The 20,985-nt window shown below is 38.5% G+C and overlaps 1 protein-coding gene across 1 annotated transcript in view; it reads left to right on the forward strand.

Moving 5' to 3' along the window:
- Positions 1–20,830, forward strand: part of LOC122532898 (titin) — a 131,770-nt gene extending 110,940 nt beyond the window's left edge. Inside the window, exons 63-88 of the mRNA XM_043662081.1 lie at positions 83–2,006; positions 2,115–6,599; positions 7,048–7,095; positions 7,195–7,308; positions 7,400–7,552; positions 7,753–8,116; positions 8,447–8,762; positions 9,265–9,553; positions 10,008–10,076; positions 10,192–10,324; positions 10,780–11,216; positions 11,493–11,762; positions 12,047–12,425; positions 12,548–12,702; positions 12,843–13,133; positions 13,237–13,378; positions 13,561–13,830; positions 14,181–14,626; positions 15,089–15,388; positions 15,894–16,048; positions 16,124–16,274; positions 16,521–16,598; positions 16,699–16,803; positions 17,377–17,574; positions 17,703–18,008; positions 19,017–20,830. Of these exons, the coding sequence (XP_043518016.1) occupies positions 83–2,006; positions 2,115–6,599; positions 7,048–7,095; positions 7,195–7,308; positions 7,400–7,552; positions 7,753–8,116; positions 8,447–8,762; positions 9,265–9,553; positions 10,008–10,076; positions 10,192–10,324; positions 10,780–11,216; positions 11,493–11,762; positions 12,047–12,425; positions 12,548–12,702; positions 12,843–13,133; positions 13,237–13,378; positions 13,561–13,830; positions 14,181–14,626; positions 15,089–15,388; positions 15,894–16,048; positions 16,124–16,274; positions 16,521–16,598; positions 16,699–16,803; positions 17,377–17,574; positions 17,703–18,008; positions 19,017–19,219 (11,781 nt within the window). The 3' untranslated portion in view covers positions 19,220–20,830. The remainder of the gene's footprint in view (positions 1–82; positions 2,007–2,114; positions 6,600–7,047; positions 7,096–7,194; positions 7,309–7,399; positions 7,553–7,752; positions 8,117–8,446; positions 8,763–9,264; positions 9,554–10,007; positions 10,077–10,191; positions 10,325–10,779; positions 11,217–11,492; positions 11,763–12,046; positions 12,426–12,547; positions 12,703–12,842; positions 13,134–13,236; positions 13,379–13,560; positions 13,831–14,180; positions 14,627–15,088; positions 15,389–15,893; positions 16,049–16,123; positions 16,275–16,520; positions 16,599–16,698; positions 16,804–17,376; positions 17,575–17,702; positions 18,009–19,016) is intronic.
- The last annotated feature ends 155 nt before the right edge of the window (positions 20,831–20,985 follow it).

Here is a 20,985-nt window from a genome sequence, read left to right on the forward strand (position 1 = left end):
GGAAAATGAACGAATTTCTGGTTAAATAAAGTAATCCCCCAAAGAAACAAATAAAAAAAAAAAAAAAAAAAAAAACAAATAGAAAATCGTCGAGGAAGTCAAACCCACCAAGAAAATCATCAAAAAGAAGAGGCCAGTGCCGGATAAAGATGAAGTTACGGAGGAAGTCGTGGAGGAGATAACAATCGAGGAACTGCAGGAAGAGGAAGCGGAACCGATCGTAGAGGAAGTGGAAACTGTGACGATCACCGAGCACGATGTACGAAAAGCTCCGAAGAAGAAGAAGGAGGTGGTGATCAAAGAGGAAGAGGAGATCTTCGAAACGATCGAGACACCCACCCAGAAAATAATCAGGAAGAAGATTCGTCCGATGAAGAGAGGGGAGAAAGTGGAGGAGATTGTGGTGGAAGAGATAATCCAGAAAACGGGAGAGGAAGTGACCAAAATGGAGGAGCAGCAAATAGTCGAAGTCGTGGAGACACCCACTAAGAAAGTTGTGAGGAAGAAGAAAGCTGTGGTGAAAGACGACGGTGTTCCCGAGGAAATTGTTGAAGAGATCGTTATCGAGAAGCCGCAGAAAGAGAAGGCGAAACCAAAAGTGGAAGAAGAAAAAGAAACGGTTACAATAACGAAAGTTGATTTGAAGAAAGCACCGAAGAAACCTGAGGAAGAAGTGGAAGAAGAAGAAGAGATCATTGAGACTGTTGAAACTCCAACGAAGAAGATCATTCGAAAGAAACCTAAGGATAAAAAGGAGAAGGTAGTGGAAGAAGTTATAGAGAAGACTATAGAGGAAGCGAAAGCTATGGAAGAACGTGAAATCGTAGAGATCATTGAAACGCCGACCAAGAAAATTATCAGGAAGAAGAAAGCTACTATAACAGAAGGCAAAGCTCCTGAGGAAGAAGTCGAGGAGATCGTGATCGAGAAACCTGTGAAGGAGACAGCCAAAAGGAAGATTCAGCCGAAAGAAGGTTTAGAGATCACTGAAATTGTAAGTGAAACTTCCGTCGAGAAATTGCCCGAAGAGAAGATTGAGCCTGAAGAAGCGAAGCCTTCGGAAGTGGAAAAAGAAAAGGCAGAGGTCACCCAAGTGGAAGTGAAGAAGGTACCGAAGAAAAAGAAGAAACCGTCAACAGCCGTCGAAGCAGAGGAGAAGGAGGAGGTTGTGGAAGAAGTGAAAGTCGAGGTGCCTAAAAAGGAGAAGGCGAAACCAACTGTCACGGAGAAAGAGAGTGTCGAAGTGACTGAAGTGATTTCTGAAATGATCACGGAAGAATTTCCAGAGGAGGTCAAACCTAAGAAGAAGAAAGCTATTGAGATTAAAGAGACGGAAGAAAAGGTGATCACGAAGAAGGTGAAGGAGGTGAAGGAGGCACCGAAAGAAGGTGTACCTGAAACTGAAGAACAGCCGGAAGAAGAGGTAGAAGAACTTGTAACTGAGAAGCCGAAGAAAACGAAAGCCAAAAAGGAAGTTACACCTCAGGATGGTATTATAACTACCGAAGTTGTTCCTACAACTGCGGAAGAAGAACTGGAGGTAGAGAAACCGGAAGAAGATAAGGCTAAAGTGGTTGAGGAAAAGGAAGAGAAGGCTAGAGTGGAAGAAAAGAAAATTACCGTGAAGAAAGCTCCGAAAAAGAAATTGACACCGAAGGAAGCTGAAGAGGAACAAGTAGAGGAAGTTGTAGAAGAAATTACGGAGGAAGAACCAAAGAAAAGAAAAGCTAAAAAGACTGTTCTTCCTAAGGAGGAGTTACAAACAACTGAAGTGATTACTGAGGTTACAACAGAGGAGATAGAAGAAGAAAAGCCAAAGGAAGAAAAGGCTGTTCCTAAAGAGGAAGAAAAAGTTGAAGAAGAGGCAAAGGTTACTGAGGTTTCTGTGAAGAAAGTGCCCAAGAAGAAAAAGAAGGAGGAAGTTGTAACGAACGGTGAGGTGATTGAAGAAAAACCAAAAGTGAAAGAAATTCCTGAGGAGAAACCAGAGGTGAAGGAAGAAGTGAAGGAGGAAAAGCCAGAGAAAAGGAAAGCAAAGAAAGAAAAACCGAAGGAAGTGAAGGTGGAAGAGGAAAAACCAGAAGAAGAGAAACCGGAAGAAATAAAACCTGTGGAAGTAAAACCAAAGGAAGAACCAGAAAAAGAGAAGCCGGAAGAACAGAAACCAGAAGAGAAGAAACCAGAGAAAGTGAAACCTGAGGAAAAGAAACCCGAAGAAGAGAAACCGAAGGAAAAACCAAAGAAAAAGAAAATCCCAGAAAAGAAACCCACCGTTGCAGAAGAGGAAGAACGCGAAGAAAAGGTAGAAGAAATACCGGAAGAGAAGCCAAAGAAGGTCAAGGCTAAGAAAGAAGTTGTTCCAAAAGATACTGTTGAAACTACAGAAGTTGTCCCAGAAACCATTGCCGAAGAACTACCAACAAAGAAACCTGAGGAACGCAAAGCAGTACCGGTCGAAGAGAAACCAGAAGAAGAAGTCGTAATCGAAGAAGTTCCTGTAGAAAAAGCTCCAGAAGAAAAGGAGGAAACAGTATCAGAAGAAAAGCCGGAAGAAGTTCCAAAAGAGAAGCCAAAGGAAGTCAAGGTTGTGAAGAAAAAGAAAAAGAAGGTGGTGAAGAAAGATGAAATCGAGGAATGGGTTGAACCAGAGTACGAACGGCCTGTACTGGAACCCATGCCTGAGAAAATCCAATGGGAACCGAGGAAGAAAAAGGAGAAGAAACCTTTGCCAGAATCTTTGCAAAAATTGGTTCCTCAAAAGATCGAAAGGAAAGAGATCAAACCCACGAAGCTCAAATATTCAGAGCCAACAGAAACTGTCCAATTCGCTACGATCAAACTGAAGAAAGTGGCAGTCGCGAAGAAGAGAGAGGTCGAGGAAGCCAAATTCCCGAAGATCCTGTTGCGAAGCAGACTCACGTTCGTCGGTGACTATCCCCCAGAAATACAGTATCCAGAGATAACGGAACTTGAAGAAAATCCGGTTCAAGCGGGCATTCTGTCTAGAAACGCCGAAGAAGCTCTGGAAGTGTTAAAAAGAAAGGTGAAGAAAGTTAAACTTCCTAAGAAAGAAATTACAAAACTGGAGAAATTGGACCAAGAATTTGAAGAATTGAAGAAAGTACCTTTGGAGAAAGTGGAGGATAAATCGATATACGAACGTCCGCCGAAGAAACCTGCGGAGAAACTTGAAGAGCCACAGAAGCTGGTTGTTGGTAAAGGCAAAGTGCCTGAAGAGGAGAAAGTGGAACCTGAGAAAGTCAAACTAAAGAAGATTCCTGAAAAGAAACCGGAAGAGGTTGAAGAGCCATTGAAGAAACCACCCAAACCAGAACCTGAAGAGGAAGTTAAACCAGAAAAGAAGGAAAAACCGAAAGTGAAATTAGAACACGACGAGTTGAAGCCTCTGGACTTCGACAGACCAGAGCTGGAGAAATATGAGCCCGAGAAATACGAAGAACCGGAAAAACCAGCGCCAGAGCCAGTTCCAAAACCGTACGAACGAGAACAGAAAAAGAAACCAGATCAAGAGATTGAACAAATTCCACTGATAAAGGGAGAACCGAAACCACCAGAACCTGATGAAGAGCCTGAAGTTAAATTTAGAATACCACAAAAAGAAAAACCTGAAGAAGAACCGGAAAAGATAACGTTGAAGGGCTGGAAAAAGGATAAACCTGAAGACGAAGGAGTGAAAGAGTTCCCGGCAAAGGAAGAGGAAGAAGCACCTAAAGTCCCGAAAGAAGAACCTGAAGAAGTCACTGTGAAACGTAAAGCTAAACCAAAGAAACCAAAAGAAAAAGCTCCTAAGGAAGAAGAAGTAATACTAAAGAAACCTGAGGAGGAGAAACCAGAAGAAGTACCAGAAGTAGTTGAGGAAATTATTTTGAAAGAGAAACCAGAGAAACCTGTTGAAGAAGCTCCCGCCGAAGTTACGATTAAGAAACCAGTTGTGGAGGAGAAAGTAGTGGAAGAAGAAGAGATAGTGACTGAAGTAACCTTAAAGAAGAAACCCGAAGAGGTGATTGAAGAAGCAGTTGTGAAAAAGCCAAAGAAAAAGAAACCTGCGAAAGAGGAAGAGGCTGCTGAAGTTACGATCGAAAAGAAAGAAGAGGTGATTGAAGAAGTTAAAGAAGAAGTAGTTATAAAGAAGAAACCAAGAGAGAAACCGGTCCCTGAGGAAGTAGTAGAGGAAATTACTTTGAAGAAAGAGATGGTACCTGAGGAGATAGTAGAAGAAATTAAGATACCTAAAAAGAAGAAGCCTGCCAAAGAAGAAGCCGCTGATGAAGTTACCGTTAAGAAACCAGTTGTGGAAGAGAAGAAGGAAGAGGAAGTTCCTGAAAAGGTGACGATAAAGAAAAAGAAACCAAAGGAGAAGCCTGTTCCAGAGGAAGTAAAGGAGGAAGTCACGTTGAAGAAACCAGTGACAAAGGAAGAGGAGAAGCTATTTGAAGAAGTAACTGAGGAAGTAGAAATCAAAAAGCCAAAAGAAAAGAAACCAGTCAAAGAAGAAGCTGCCGATGAAGTTACTATTAAAAAACCAGTGCCTGTGGAGAAGGAAGAAGAGGAAGTTGTAGAAGAAGTAACTTTGAAGAAGAGGAAACCGAAAGAGAAGCCTGTCCCTGAGGAAGTAATCGAAGAAGTCAAATTGAAACCGATACCAAAGGAAGAAGAAAAAGCACCGGAAGACGTAACAGAAAAGGTAGAGATTAAGAAACCAAAGAAGAAGAAACCTGCAGTGGAAGAGGCTGCTGAAGAAATCACTATCATGAAACCAGTTCCTGTAGAAAAGGAAGAGGAAGAAATTATAGAAGAAGTAACGTTGAAGAAAAAGAAACCGAAAGAGAAACCGGTTCCAGAAGAAGTGACTGAAGAAGTCACGTTGAAACCAGTTCCAAAGGAAGAAGAGAAAGCACCAGAGGAAGTAACAGAAAAGGTAGAGATTAAGAAACCAAAGAAGAAGAAACCTGCAGTGGAAGAGGCTGCCGAAGAAATCACCATTAAGAAACCAGTTCCTGTAGAAAAGGAAGAAGAGGAAATTGTAGAGGAAGTAACTTTGAAGAAAAAGAAACCGAAAGAAAAACCAGTTCCTGAGGAAGTAACCGAAGAAGTTACTCTGAAACCAGTTCCAAAGGAAGAAGAAAAGGTGCCAGAGGAAGTAACAGAAAAGGTAGAGATAAAGAAACCAAAGAAGAAGAAGCCTGCAGTGGAAGAGGCTGCCGAAGAAATCACCATTAAGAAACCAGTTCCCGTAGAAAAGGAAGAGGAGGAAATTGTAGAAGAAGTGACGCTAAAGAAAAAGAAACCAAAAGAGAAACCTGTTCCTGAGGAAATAACTGAAGAAGTTACTCTAAAACCAGTTCCAAAGGAAGAAGAAAAAGTTCTGGAAGAGGTGACAGAGAAAGTAGAGGTAAAGAAACCACTGAAGAAGAAGTCAGTGGTGGAAGAAGCCGCTGATGAAGTCACTATCAAGAAACCAGTTCCTGTAGAGAAAGAGGAGGAAGAGATCGTAGAGGAAGTAACATTAAAGAAGAAGAAACCGAAAGAAAAACCAGTCCCAGAAGAAGTGACTGAAGAGGTGACATTGAAGAAACCAATACCGAAAGAAGAAGAAAAGGCACCAGAGGAAGTAAGCGAGAAAATAGAGGTGAAGAAACCGAAGAAAAAGAAGCCGGTAGTCGAGGAAGAAGCTGCAGAGGTGACCATCAAGAAATTAATTCCTACAGAAGCCGAGGAAGCTCCCGAAGAGTTTACCATCAAGAAGAAAAAGAAGCCAGAGAAGAAACCAACGCCGGTCACGGAAGAAGTCGAAGAGGCTGCGGTGACCATAAAGAAAGCTCGCGCTCCTGAGGAACCTAAAGAAGAGGAAGAAGTCTCGACAGAGGTGCAAATAAAGAAGAAGAAACCGGAGCGTAAAGTTGTGGAAGAGGCAGCTGAGGAATTAACGATTAAGAAGATCGAAGAAGTGGAACAACCGGAAGAAGAGGAAGAGGTCCAAGAATTCACGGTGAAGAGGAAACCTCCGAAGCTGCCTCCAAAACCTATCGAGGAGATCTACGAGGATGTCACTCTTCGAAAGTTACGTCCGAAAAAGAAACCAAGGCCAGACATCAAAGAGGTGACGGAAGTCGAGAACGTGACGTTCAGACCACGCTCTACGAAGACCAAGGAAGACGTGGAACAAGAATTCAAAATCTCTTTGAACACGTACGAGGAAGAGGACATTTCTATGTCCGGTAAAGTCAAACTGAAGCCGAAGAAACGACCGATGACGTACTCTGAAGAGACTGGAGAAGAAACCATTCGTATCATGCAAGAAGTCGAGGATGACTCTGGGCCAATTATAGAAGAGATCGTAGAATCGGACGAGGAGGCTAGAGACGAGTATAGCGTAGAAGAGTTAGAGACTGACGAGATGAGGCTGCCGCTGAGAAGAAGAAAGAAGAAAGAGCCGAGGCCGTACAAAGTGGAAGACATCGAGGAAGGTGACGTGAAATTCAAACTGAAACGCGAGAGGAAATACTCTGTAGAGGAGGCTGACGAATCGTTGGCGCTGAAGTTGAAGAGCAGGAAATCAATTTCCACGTTCGAAGAAGGTTCGAGAGGATCTTTCGATTGCCGATTTCGCAGATAACGTTTAATCTGATGTAACATGCTTTCAGCTAGTATTAACGCGCTTCGTCAGACTGTAAGGTGCATTTAGTGAGTATGCTTGCCCCCTAACATCCCTCTGCCTCCGAAAGCAACGAAGCCTCGCCTAGAATCCCCCGCTTCTTAATCCACTGCGAATGAAAAGCATATCGGTACTACTTGTAACGTGCTTCAACGGAACTGTAGAAACGCTGTATAACTAATTTCTACTGGCGATAGGTCTGCTAGCGATATTTATCGCGATAGAGATAACTCTAACAATATTGTAAAACATACGGAACATACAGACGCTTCGATTTTGGACATCGATAGTTAATTGTATTAATAGATGTCGGCTTGTGTGGTTATAATTTCGCTTGTTTTTATTATAATACTTTGTTTGACACGTTGCAGAAGAGGCCTCGCTTAGTATCACCAGGGAAGAAGAGATTTCAGAGGAAGGTACGTTCGCATTGAATGAAAATCGTCTTCGATATTTTAGTATCGCGTTCAAATTTTTAACAAGAACAATACAATATTTCGGTTGAATTGAATTTTCAGAAGAAATCGAGTACGTTGTCCGCGATGGCGACACAATGTTCTCGATTTGTTCATACGTGGCAGAAACTGATGAAGCTATCAACCTCGTCGAAGGAGAAAGAGTTTACATCATCGGTAAGTTTTATATCTTACGTATAAATCGTAATGTTACGTGTATATCAGAATAAGTGGGTTAACGTTTATCATTCTTTATATCTTCTCCAAGACCACACGAATCCAGATTGGTGGTTCGTAAAGAAACACTTGACGGAAGAGAAAGGCTGGGTTCCAGCGCAATATCTTCTCAACGAAATGCACTATACCCTGTATCTGCAGCGCAAATTGCACGAGAAAATCGACAAGTTGCCAGTATTTGAAAGTAAGTTTGTTCATAAACTTAAACATTGTAATATAAAAATATAAAACGTAGCAGTAGAAATATAAAAATCTATCCGGCATTGTTTCCCAATCATTCTAAATATTCTTCATTCAGCAATCTTTTACGTTCTAAATATTTTTTATTCGGCAATTAATTTTAGATTCCAATAAACTAAAAATATTAATTGCGAAAAATCACAGAGTCAGCGCCCGGAGAGAAAACCTCAGCACCGAGGTTCGTCGAGAAATTGCAGCCGATTCACACGCCGGATGGTTACACGATTCAATTCGAGTGTCAAGTGGAAGGTTTACCAAGGCCTCAGATAACTTGGTTCCGACAGACAGCAATCATCAAACCATCACCTGATTTCCAAATGTACTACGACGACGACAATGTAGCAACTTTGATCATAAGGGAGGTATTCCCGGAAGATGCAGGCACCTTCACCTGTGTCGCCAAGAATGCAGCTGGTTTCGCTTCAAGCACCACGGAATTAGTCGTGGAAGCGCCTCTTTCTGATCATGGATCAGATCTGACTGGTCCGTCCAGAAAAAGTCTCTCAAGGTACGCTTCTGTTCACATTCTCAAATTTAGAGTTTTCTTTTTTATTAACTCTTTAAATTCCCAAAACTTTACATACAAAGTGCTGTTACTGCTGTTAATGATAATATAATCGAATGATAATATGATGATAATATAAAATCGAAATGATATCCTGATTAATAAATTATTTAAATTCGGTTGTCAATTTCATTTCTGTTGATATAATCCGCGATTATTTATCTTATTTCTGTAATTTCGATATTATTTACAACCGAATAGATGTATAAACACTCGAAAGGTCATTTAATTGAAACACAAACGCTTCCATGTAACTGTAAAATATTTCCACAGGGAATCGTCTCTCGCCGACATCCTGGAAGGAATACCACCAACGTTCTCACGGAAACCGAAGGCGAAATACGTCAACGAGGGTGAAGATGTGATATTAGAGTGTCGATTGGTGGCAGTACCAGAACCAGAGATAACGTGGTACTACAAGGATACGCAGGTTACGACCAAGGAGAACATCGAGGTTGTCACTGAGAGCGATATGCACATGTACTGCAGCGTAATTAAAATCACTAGAGTGCAGAAGAAGCAGGAAGGAAAGTACACTATCGTTGCTAGAAACAGGGAAGGTGAAGCTACCATAGAGATTCCTATGAAGGTTCGTACATAATAACAATCTACAGTAATGATAATTCTATAATCATTACTATTATTATTTGACATTTGGAATTTGCTAATTCTGAAGTTCATTAATTCGATAATATTATTACATAATTGGAATTATTAATTCGAGAATTAATTACGGTATACGTTTAGAAAAAAAATTGCAATAAATATCTATTTGTTACGCAAGTAAAGTTTAATCCTCGTTTTTTAAATTCTTGAACAGAATAAAAAATGAAATCGAATCTGAATTATAATTTTCAAGAAGTAAGTACTCCACAGATCGAGTAACGATAATTCGAAATACTGTAGTTTGTCCTTGAAAGGAAAATATACTATAAATTATATTCACTTGTAATAAATATTCTGCAGAATCGATTCTTCTCTCATTCGATGAAATGGTGTGTCATTTCGATAGAAATAATAACGTGTGAAAAATATTGTTGCCAAGAATTTTTATGTAAATTGACGTCGAAAATTTAAATCTGTTCACGCAGGTGAAGACTGGCAAACACGAACCGCCAGAAATTCTAGAGCCATTACAGTCGTACGTGGTACGAGAAGGCGAAACCGTGGTATTGTCGACTCAAATCGTCGGGAACCCAGCTCCCAAAGTGACTTGGTACAAAAATGGCAAACCATTGAAGGGCTTGACCCCGAAACAAGAGGGTCACGTGAATACGCTCACGCTGATTCAACCTCAAGTATCTGACACTGGAGAATATTCTGTGGTGGCTACCAACGATCTTGGCACAGCCGAAACGAAAGCTACATTGACGGTTGAAAGTAAGAACATCGTGCAACCTAATCATATTTTGTATAGACTATTAACTTCTTGCGGTAAAAGCTTCTTGCTCATTCGCTTCTCATATTCGTTACGTTTTATATATTATAATTAATTGCACACAATTATTTAGATGAGACAATACGAATGCTATATAACGCTAGTAGTATATTACAATTTATCATTATATACTGTACATAATTTCTAATAATATCTACATATATAACGTTGGCAAGTTATTTAACTTTTATAGCAGAAGCGAAGTAAAGTATAAAGAATTTATTTTCCAACTAATTATGAACGATACCATCTGTATCGTGTAATGAATTCAATGTTCGAAATAGCGTTATCGGAATATAGATTAATTGAATCACATCACGCTTAAATATAGATTAATTGAATCACATCACGCTTGAATATTAATGCTGTAAAATGCTTCGCTACATCGTTTTTCAGTAAACTTGAAGCCTTCGCTGACCATTAACTTCGAGCAACACGCGTACGAACACTACAGTGTGTCGAAGGGTAGGATATGCTTCTGCTTGCATTGATTTATTGTGCATTTTAATACGTGTATTTGAACGACAAGATTGTTTAAAAGTAATCGTAGGAAATGATACACAATTTCAATTTCTCGTAGAAATACCCAGCGGAGCTCCAGAACCGCCACTCTTTACGGAACGGTTCCAAGAGCTCACTGTTCCACAGAATGGCACCTTTAAATTGGTGGCGAAGGTCACTGGAAACCCTGTCCCAGAAGTCACGTGGTTAAGGTATCGTCGGCTACTTTATTATTTTTGTAAATTTTTATTTGCCGTAGTAAGAAATCCAATTTTTTATTATTTAATTCGTATCAAAATAGTTAAAATAATCAAGATTGTTAAAACCAAGACTAGAATAGTTAAGGTAATTTTGTTTGAAATATATTTATGACAATGGTACGTAACCTTAGTGAAAATTATATACATATAATTACATGATGTCGTATACGGACCATATCAATATCTAAATTATATGACATCGTATGCGGACTATATCACTATATAATTATATGAAATTGTATACGGTCCATATCAATATATAATTATACGGCATCGTATACGGACCATATCAATATATGTATATTTATAATAATAATAATCCTCCCCTATTTTAATTTTTTTGGTACAAATTTCAAATTTTAATTAATTCTATTGTCTCTTTATTAATTCTGTTCGTTTCTTAATAGAAACAACCAGCCCTTGGAAAAATCACCGAATATCACGGAAACGTATGATGGCGAGAACATCATGTTGGAGATCAGGAACGCGGATTCGGAGGTAGACGCCGGCGATTACAAATGCATCGCGAGTAATCCAGTTGGAAAAGCGTCGCACGGTGCCAAAGTCACGGTGGACGTCGAGAAAGTAACATTCACGAAAACTCTGGAGAAGGAAGTGGTCGTCGATGAGTACAAGACCTTGGAACTGACCTGCGAGACATCGCACACAGTCTCGACGAAATGGTGGCACAACGACAAGGAGATCAGTGGAATGGATCATCGCGAGATCATTCACGAAGGACGGGTGCACAAGCTGGTGATTAAGAAAACGAGTCCTACAGACGAAGGGACTTACAAGTGCACGGTGAAAAATCAATCGACATCGAGCAAAGTCACCGTAAGAGGTAAGAATAGCTATGAATTAATCATTTTAATCTGCGATAATCGCCGATGGGAATATTGCAGCTAATGTTTAAATTTATAACGACAATTGGAGAAGAATATTGCCATTAATTTTATAACGATTGTTTACAAGAATAAAATTATTGAGTTTGAATCTTGAAAAGTATAAAAATTTGACGTGTCTCTCTAGTAATGAAATGAAATCGTATTAAAAATTCAAAAGTTAAGCAATATGGCAAATTTTTATGATTTCTAATATTACAAACTTAACGTCACAGCCACCAAACCAGAATTCGTGAAGAAGTTACAAGATTGCGAAGTAAAGGAGCGTGACGTCGCCATTCTCGAAGTTGAAATTACTTCTCAGACAGCGGATGTTAAATGGTTCAAGGACGGCGAACCTTTGGGACCAAGTAAAGAGAAATTGGAATTTGTTAAAGATGGCACCGTTAGAAAACTGCTCATTAGAAGTACATCCGTCCACGACGAAGGTGAATACACGTGCAGCCTTATAGATCAGAAATGCGCAGCGGAAGTCACTGTCATCGGTAAGTATTATTATATTACTTTATCACTGAACCACGAATTTTTTTACGCATTTATAGAAAATTTTGAAGATCCAACGTAGTGCTTCCTAACTAAAAATAACTTTCTATCTTGGTTCTATCTTTTTAATTACATTCTAAAAAGAAACACGACTCTGCAGAAAAATCCATAATCTACGTATCGTTAAATCCACTATCAGTCTAGATGTAATTAGTCTTAGTATAAAATAAACTGTTTATATTATTAAACGTTATTGTGTTGCTAACTTCTTCGTCAATTATCCCAGAACTACCACCGGAAATCATTACAAAGATGCAAGACGTGACAATAGCAAGAGGCGAGAGAGCAACGTTCGAGATAGAACTAACGAAAGGAGACGCGCTGATTCGATGGTTCAAAGATGGACAAGAGTTACAGTTTTCGGAGCACGTCCGGTTGTCGATCGATGGCAAGAGACAGAGGCTGAAGATCTACGATACGGAGCCGGAAGACGCCGGTGTCTATTCATGCGAGGTCGGTGAACAAAAATCGTCGGCCAAGTTGACCGTGGAAGAACCTGGCGTGGACTTCGTCACTAGATTACCAGACGTCACCCTTGTGCCATTGAATTCCGATGCCGTTTTCGTTATTGAAATATCACGCGATGTTCCAGTTGTGTGGATGAGGTAAGAAACGAAAAAAAAAAAGAAAAAGAATGATGGATAAATAAGATTAATTAAAGAAAATTTTGAGATGAATCGAACAATTTGTACGAACTTGAGAGAGATAAAATGTAACAATATTGTAGGAAAACGGAGGTCATTGAGGAGTCATCGAAGTATAGCATCATCGACGAAGGCACCGTGAAGAAACTGATCGTGAAGAAATGTACCACTAAAGATATCTCGGAATATTCAGCTACAGTAACGAATGTGAAAACTTCGTCGAGATTAAGAGTCGAAGGTAATATTTAATAACGATCATAATCAAACACAAAAGATTAAATATGTTTTGTATGTTATCTAAATTTAAATATTTCATAGAATTTAACTGTATTAAATATATATATATATATATATATTATTATCTCTTTCAATATTTAGTCATCGAAACGGCACCAAAGATTAGTCCAGACACGCCTAAGAAGTACAAAGTAAGAAAGGGCGAGGACGTCGAAATAGTCGTGAAATTCAGCGCAACACCGAAGCCGAGCGACGAATGGACCGTGAATGGAAATGTGATTGTAAAATCGAAACGAGTTGTATCATCGATCGATGAAGAATCCGCGGTATTAACTATCAGAAAGATCCAAGAGGAAGATGTTGGTGATTACGCTTTGAAACTGGTGAACAACGTCGGAGAAGCTACTATAGACATCAGCGTCGTTATCGTCCGTGAGCATATAATTTCCATAATATTCTTTCTCTCTCTATTTTTGAGAGCGTATACTGGAGGATATTGTGTTCATCATTGGAAAATTTTATTCTACATTTACAGAAGTACCAAGCGCACCTGGAGCACCAGAACCATTGGAAGTAACCGAGGACAGTGTTACGCTTCATTGGAAGAAACCAGATTCAGATGGAAACTCGCCTATCGTTGAGTACATTCTAGAGTATCAAGAAAAGACTGAAACTACGTGAGTATTAATTAATCTTCGTGAGAACCTTCTGAATACAAAAATCTAGTATCGACCTCTGAATAAAATATTTAAATGATATTTAATTGTCAAGTATAACTGTGATAAACTTCGGTTAATGCTTCAGAACAGAATAATGTGACTGCAAATTGTAAAAATGCTTTTCTTTTTTTAATTTGAAGGTGGACCGAGGTTACAGAGACGATAACAGAAACAACACACAAAGTAACGAAACTGACCACGAATAAAGAGTACACGTTCCGAGTAACAGCTGCAAACGAAGCTGGACCAGGTGAAACGTCACCAACTTCCCCATACATAAAGATAACAAAACCATCGGCTGCAGAGCCACCTGCTGTCTTAGAACCTTTGAAGAGCGTCATCGTTGGCCTTGGAGAAACCGTCACCTTATCTTGCGTCATTGGAGGAACACCAACGCCGGATATTACTTGGTACAAATTCTTATTATCGAATCGACTGAATTTCATTGAACTTTGTCAAAGGCTCTTGTCATGAACGTTTAAAATTTCTTTGGAATGAATTTTGAATATCATCTCTTTAACTCTAAATATAATAATTTATGCTAGAATAACAATTTTTCTCGAATATACTTGCTTATTGAATTTCCAATGTGATTTTATTTTAGTTTAAATTAACTGAAAATCGAAAACTTCTCGATACAATTCGATATTCTTTTAATTCAAATTGAAATGTCCTCTAAAATTTCTTGTTGAAAGAAATTCGAGTGAAATTTCGAAAATTAAATTAATAAGTGGATTTTAAATAATCCATCTGATTTCAGGTTGAGAAATGATGAAACTTTCGAGGACAGCAGCATTACGTACGAAAATCGCGTGGCGAAATACACCATCACGCAGACAACGGAAACGTCATCGGCGACGTTCACAGTGAAGGCAAAGAACGAACGAGGAACAGCGGAAACAACGTGCGAATTGAAGGTGCAAGAAGCGCCTAAGATCACGTACGACGAAACTCTGGCAAGTCAGAATCTTCCAGTGAACAGCCAATGGAAGATGGAGATTCGGACAAGCGGCTTCCCGAAACCGGAAGTAACATGGTCGAAGAACAACAAGAAGATAGTCGACAAACGTGTATCCATCGAAGCGGAAGAGAATACCTCTACGATTTCTATCTCTTCGCTCGTTAGAGAAGACACTGCTACTTATACAGCTAAGGCAGCGAATCAAGCAGGCACCTCTTCGGTTGACTTACATCTTAGAGTCATAGGTATTAAACAATATCGGCAAATTATTAATTTGTTAATATTATTACGCTATTAATATATATATAATAATATATAATAATAATAATATAATATATACTATATACAAATAATAATATAATAGTAATAATATATACTATATACAGATAATAATATAATAGTAATAATATATACTATATATATATATATATAGTGATTCGTGCTATGCAAATTTATATTTTTGTATTTCACTTGCTATAAGTATTATAGTGGTCAGTTTGCTTTGGATATTTTGTATATTTCTGCGTACTACACTCGCATTTTTATATACACTTTTGAATTTTCTACGAATGAATAGAAATCATCAATCTTGTAACAATCTAAATGGATCGAGAACCATTTATAATTTTCATTTTTGAATTTATCGTGGATTTTGGTTTTTCTAGCTAATTGATCATTTTCGTGTTATTTCGTTTCGAATATTATAGATAAACCAAGCAAACCGCAAGGACCAGTTGTCGTCAAGGAGATCAGGCAAGATCGCGTCACCATTGAATGGCGGCCACCAGAAGATGACGGTGGAATCGAACTGGAAAAATATACGATCGAGAAATACGAAACGGGCAAGACTTGGGTGAAGGTGGTCGATATCGACAAAGAGGTGGAGAGCTTCTGCATACACAAATTGCAACAGAATGCCGAATACAAATTCAGAATCATCGCCAGAAACGCTGTTGGAGCATCAGAACCACTGGAATCAGATACGGTCAAGATGAGAACTTCCTTCGGTAAGTTAGGTTTTTACGTTTTCTGAACATTACCGAAGAGTTCGATTTTCTCCTTGATTTTTCAATAATTTTGTTAAATTTATCAGAATGGAATCAAAGTTCCTTTGGAAGGGCAATATTCAGTGACTTTCTAGTTCAAACAGTCACTCAGTTCAGTCAGTCAGACTAGTGTAATCAGATCCATACTCAGTCATGTTAGTGATCAATCAGAGTCATTTTCAGTCAGTCAGTATTCAGCTAAGCGAATAAGTCGACTTTAGCTGTCGTTAGTTCGGTTACTTAGACAAAACTAACTGTTTCAACCAAGTAGAAACAATCAGGCTTCTTGAGTAATAAATCCATCATCAAATTAAGTCAAGTCAAAGTTATTATATTCACATCGTTCGGTATCAAGTAACATAATTGAAGACAGTTGACCAATAGCAATCGACCGTGTTCTTAACGTGATATTTTTTCCTAATCTTCGGAGCTTTCTCAAAGAAAGATAATTGATATAATTTTATAGAACCACCTGGACCGCCAAGAGGACCACTGGAAGTATCGGGAATGACGAAGACATCTTTCACGATAAAATGGCAGCCTCCAGAAAACGACGGCGGAACACCGATAATAGAATATATCGTTGAAATGAAGGAAGAATCGAAGAAGGCTTGGCAGAAGGTTGATAAATATTTCGACGAATCAACAATCAAATTCGACAGTGTTATTAATTATACGCTGAAATATCGTTTGCAGATCGGCAGCGCAAAGCACGAAACGACACACTTCAGCGTATCAGATCTGAAAACAGATGTACCATATAACTTCAGGATAACAGCTAAGAACAGTGCTGGCACTGGTCCCCCGTACATTGCTGAAGAGCCAATCGCGGCAGGCAGACGAATCAGTAAGAAAATTTGCTCGATTTTTATTAAAAATTACAATGCTAATCGCTTGAGCTCGTGCAGCTACGAAGATAATTTGAAATTTTCGATAAAAGTGTCAAGCTTCACAGGAGCCCTAGAAATAGTTAGAAATTATATTTCTGCGAGCGTTGAAAATAACAATTAGCATTCTAACACTTTTTGAATATGAGTCATTTGCATTCTAACATCATGCTTCTCGCCTATTCACTGCCTTCGCTGTCGCTTAGAAATAACAAAGCTCGACGAGAGCACCATGTACGCTCTGCTGGGAATATTTCCGCCGACGAAAGCGGTCATCAGCAAAAGTAAGTTTCATTGCTTTCGTAATTCTGCTCGCTGTTTACTACTTGTTATTGAACGAGTCATGCCATCTGTTTAATATGCAATGATCAATGTTATTTATAGCACCACCATCGTGTCCGCAAAATGTTCAAGTGACGAATGTCACTAGCAAGAGCGTAACACTCAGTTGGTCCCCACCAGCCAGCAATGGAGGTACAGAGCTCACAGGTAAGTTTTAATATAATATCTCATCGTAATAAATCATGTAAAAATTGTACCGCATAGATACCGATCTTATAGACAATTTTTAAGAAGGAATATAATATTCAATATGATATTGTGTCGTAATAAGTTATACAAAAGTATAAAGATCTTATATTTTTACATAACTTATACAAAATATAAATCTTATAGAACGTTATTGACGACCTATAAGAAATACAGTATTACAAATAATTAGATCATACCAATCCTTGTAGATACGTTTTTATCTTAAAATTTCAAATCAATTTTTATCGCAGTATCATATAGACATATGATCGCTTTCTCATTTCTATTAATTTACTTCTATAGTATATCGATCGCCGCTTTATTAAATAAGGAACAACATAAAGTACAGCAAAAGAAGTTTGTGTAAATTTTTTATGAAAATAAAACGGTAACTATAAAACCAGCGATTCTCCGATTATTCTTAACAATCTATGATATTCTATAAAATATATCAACAGAATAAATGATGCGAAAACAAAATATATAGAATTATAAGCAATCCTACGTTTTCTCTCGTTTTATGTATAATAGGATACATAATCGAGAAGAGGCCGTTAATTGGAAAAGGAGCAAGATGGACAAAAGTCGTCACTCTGGACCCTACCACCCTTCAATATTGCATAGAAAATTTGAAAGAGAGCGAATTCATCTTCAGGATCTTCGCGGAGAACAACATGGGACTCAGTTTACCTACGAATTCACCGCCAGTAACCCTAATGACACATGCCAGTAAGTGATTCGTTCTCTTCTTTCAAAAATATATTTATTAAATATTTAATAAATATATTTATTATTCGCCGTGAGTAAATTTTGCGAGAAAAATGTTCGATGAAAATCTTCGTTCTTCGTCTTTGCAGACGTGCCGTCACCGCCAACAGCGCCGTTAGAAATCAGGCAGATCGCGGCGAACACTGTTGTGATTTCGTGGGGCAGGCCGGAATCGGATGGCGGTGCCCCGTTGGAAGGTTACAGAATTGCTATGAGGGACACGAAGAAAACCATGTGGATGGAAGTAGCCAGAGTGAACGCCGAAACGCAGAAACTGAATATCAGGGATTTGCAGGAGAACCACGAGTATCTGGTCAGGATCTTCGCCAGGAACGAAGTCGGCCTCAGCGATCCTTTGGAGTCTGATGAACCGGTCAAGATCATACCAGCTTCCGGTACGTAATTTTTTTAATTCTATATATGGTAGAAATCGACGAATTATTGACAAAAACCGGAAACTTCTCTCTACTATCACTGTCGAAAGATCTAATTGATTTTGAGAAGTACCGAGGCGAGAGCTGAATTCTAAGAAAATTTTCAAGTACTAATGTTCATCGAAACATTTGGGATCTTTTAATGATTCTAAAGAAGTCTTTGGACTATTTTTTAAAGACAATAACCCTGAAGTCTTTCAAAAATCGTAAAGGAAGATGCATTTTGGTCTTTTAAAAAGATGGTCTACATAGGTTAGATTGAAATCGTGGAGATTTCAATGCACATATTTGAAAGTTCGTAACAATTCCACAAAACGCGTTTCCAATCTTTCGAAAAACCTGCAGAATATATTCGAGGACTTTTGAAAATTCGAAATTCTAAAACAGAATGTGTAATATATTTATAAATTTTCTGAAGATCTGAAATTTTAAACAGCTCATCTTATTATTATACCGAACTCTAAAAATATTTGAATTTAAACGTCCTTCCAAAGGTGCTAGAACTTTGGAACTGAAGGGTGTTAATGGTAGTTGCTACGTTATCTTTACATATTTACATTCTAATTTACAATTAGTGCGAGGACGGAGGAAAAATGTAAGATTTGGATAAGATGAGGAAAGGTTGTGCGTTTCGTCTCAGAGTCACTGCCTAGGACTCATCAGTGATTTATGGCAGCGACCTCTTATAACCACTCGCTAGGCTGGACGGTCCACCCATTCTAGCGGTGTTCCGCACTAGGTTTTGCCTAACACATTGCAGATCGCTAGACTTCGACGCTAGCCACTTGTGGCTTGTACAAGTCGGTGTTCGAGACTCGTACTTGAGGAACTATAGGCCGCTACAGAATTGTGGACCACAAAATATTCAAACACGAAGAATTCAATATCTCTTGAATATCAAGAAACATATGAATATACGATTTAACGTCTTGACATGAAATTCTGCATTTTATTCATTTTACTTTCCAGAATTAGCCGTAGTGGAGCCAATAGCAGAAGCCACCGAGAAGGGTGAAACCGCATCGATGAGCTTCAGCACGGAGAACACGAGTTCTTGGCTACGCGAGCACAACATGGATGCCGACATCCATTCGTACGCAAGAGCAAGGCTTCTCAGACAAGACGAATACTTCTTCCGCATTTGGCATTACGCTAAGAAAATGTTCAAATAAGCATTTCTACGATTTATTGGCTGAAGGAAAGCGAAGATACCTTCGTTCTTTACCTTAGCGAGGACCAGAACAATTTAAACGCGTTAGTAAAACAAGAAAAACGAAAGAGAGATGAAAACAATATTGGAAAAAAAAAACATCTTTGGTGAAACTTAATTTCATACCAAGATTCTATTCTAATTTTTTAACGAAATTTTTTTTTATAGATATAATACTTCTCTTCTTCTTCCAACTTTTTTTTTTTTTCATTATACCTGTGAAATTTATTAAAAAGCGATTTCGTTCTGATTATTTTAACGAAATTTCAACAAAAAATTTTGTATAATAATATCTCGAATAATGTAAATAATCATTTTCTTCTTCCACAAATTTCTTTATTTGTTAGAGAACAATGTCAAATACTTTTTATAGATGTGTTTGATCTCTCACCGTCAAAGCAATGAAAGATTAATGACTATATCGTTCCTCTCGTTTAGAAGCACACGTATAGAGACTAGATTTAATCTAAGGATCGATACTGGATGGGTGTAGAGTCTAGTCAGAGCGTAGTAGTAATACTTTTTTTTTTTTTCATCTTTTAACGGACCAAGACTTCCTCACGTATACTTGGAATCGATATAAACGAAAGAAGAATCTTCGTATTCTTCCAATTCACGAAAATAATCGATAATGCTGCGTAATTGCGTTGCTGAAAATTCGTGAATTCACTAAAAAGAAGCTGCTTTTTGAAGAAACCGAGGAACTTCATCAGTAATTTTTATGATACATTTCCTCTTCTGATCTTTGAAAGGATTTTAAGCTAAATTATAACTAGCATGAATCATATCGTCATAAAGATTCACTGATGACGTTTCTTCGTTTCTGAATTATTTAACATCGAATTTATCCGAAATTATTTGTTATATAATACGTAATTAATTGAATTGTCAAAATGAATCGAACGTTGGAACGAATTTTCAGCCCCGCGAATACGTTGTATTCGAAGAAGGGAAACATCCTAACTTCCTCGAGATATTCCTTTCGGCGAAAGAGTGCAAGTATTGTCAAATATTCGACGAGAGAATTCGAAAAAAGAAAAACCCCCGAGACTCACGGATCGTCGGAGAATGTGATAAACGATCGGAATCGATCGAGTACCTTGTGTAAAGAATGCGTTTTAGAAGCGATTAAGTATACTCGAGCCCCCTCTCCCCTAATCCTAACCCATCCTATTGTCCGCCCCTTCGTTACTCCCACGCCACCCTTTGTATTTATATTATAACAGCGAACGGAAAGCATCGTTCGGTTACTCACCCGAGTTTGCGAGGATTACTTTTAGTATTTATTCGTAATGTATAATATTATATTTAATTGTTACTCGTTACCATTGCCGTTATAATAATTAATAATAATTGTTCATAACGAGTCGGCGTCGGAGCCGATTATTCATGCGACTGGTCATTTAAGAAACTAGAGAAACGAAACGGGGAAATGCCACGCGTGGTTGGTGTTGCGAGACGTAATGAAATATAGGTGCAAGAACAACAGCATATTATTCACCAACGACGGGTCGCATACCTCGACGTTACATTGTAAGACATTTTGCGAATTAAATTATTGAAGATAATATAACACGTGGAGTTTGTGCTTTTTATCAAATTCACCCTTTCAGATTCACCAAATCCGCCCGAACTTAACCGACCTCGTCTATGGAACAACGTTACATCTACATCGAGAATCATTGAATTAAACGTGAACGCTTTCTTATTTGCATAGCTATTCTTAAA

The sequence above is a fragment of the Frieseomelitta varia genome, unplaced genomic scaffold, assembly GCF_011392965.1.
Source record: "Frieseomelitta varia isolate USP_RPSP 00005682 unplaced genomic scaffold, Fvar_1.2 scaffold_480, whole genome shotgun sequence".
In the NCBI taxonomy this organism is placed as follows: domain Eukaryota; kingdom Metazoa; phylum Arthropoda; class Insecta; order Hymenoptera; family Apidae; genus Frieseomelitta; species Frieseomelitta varia.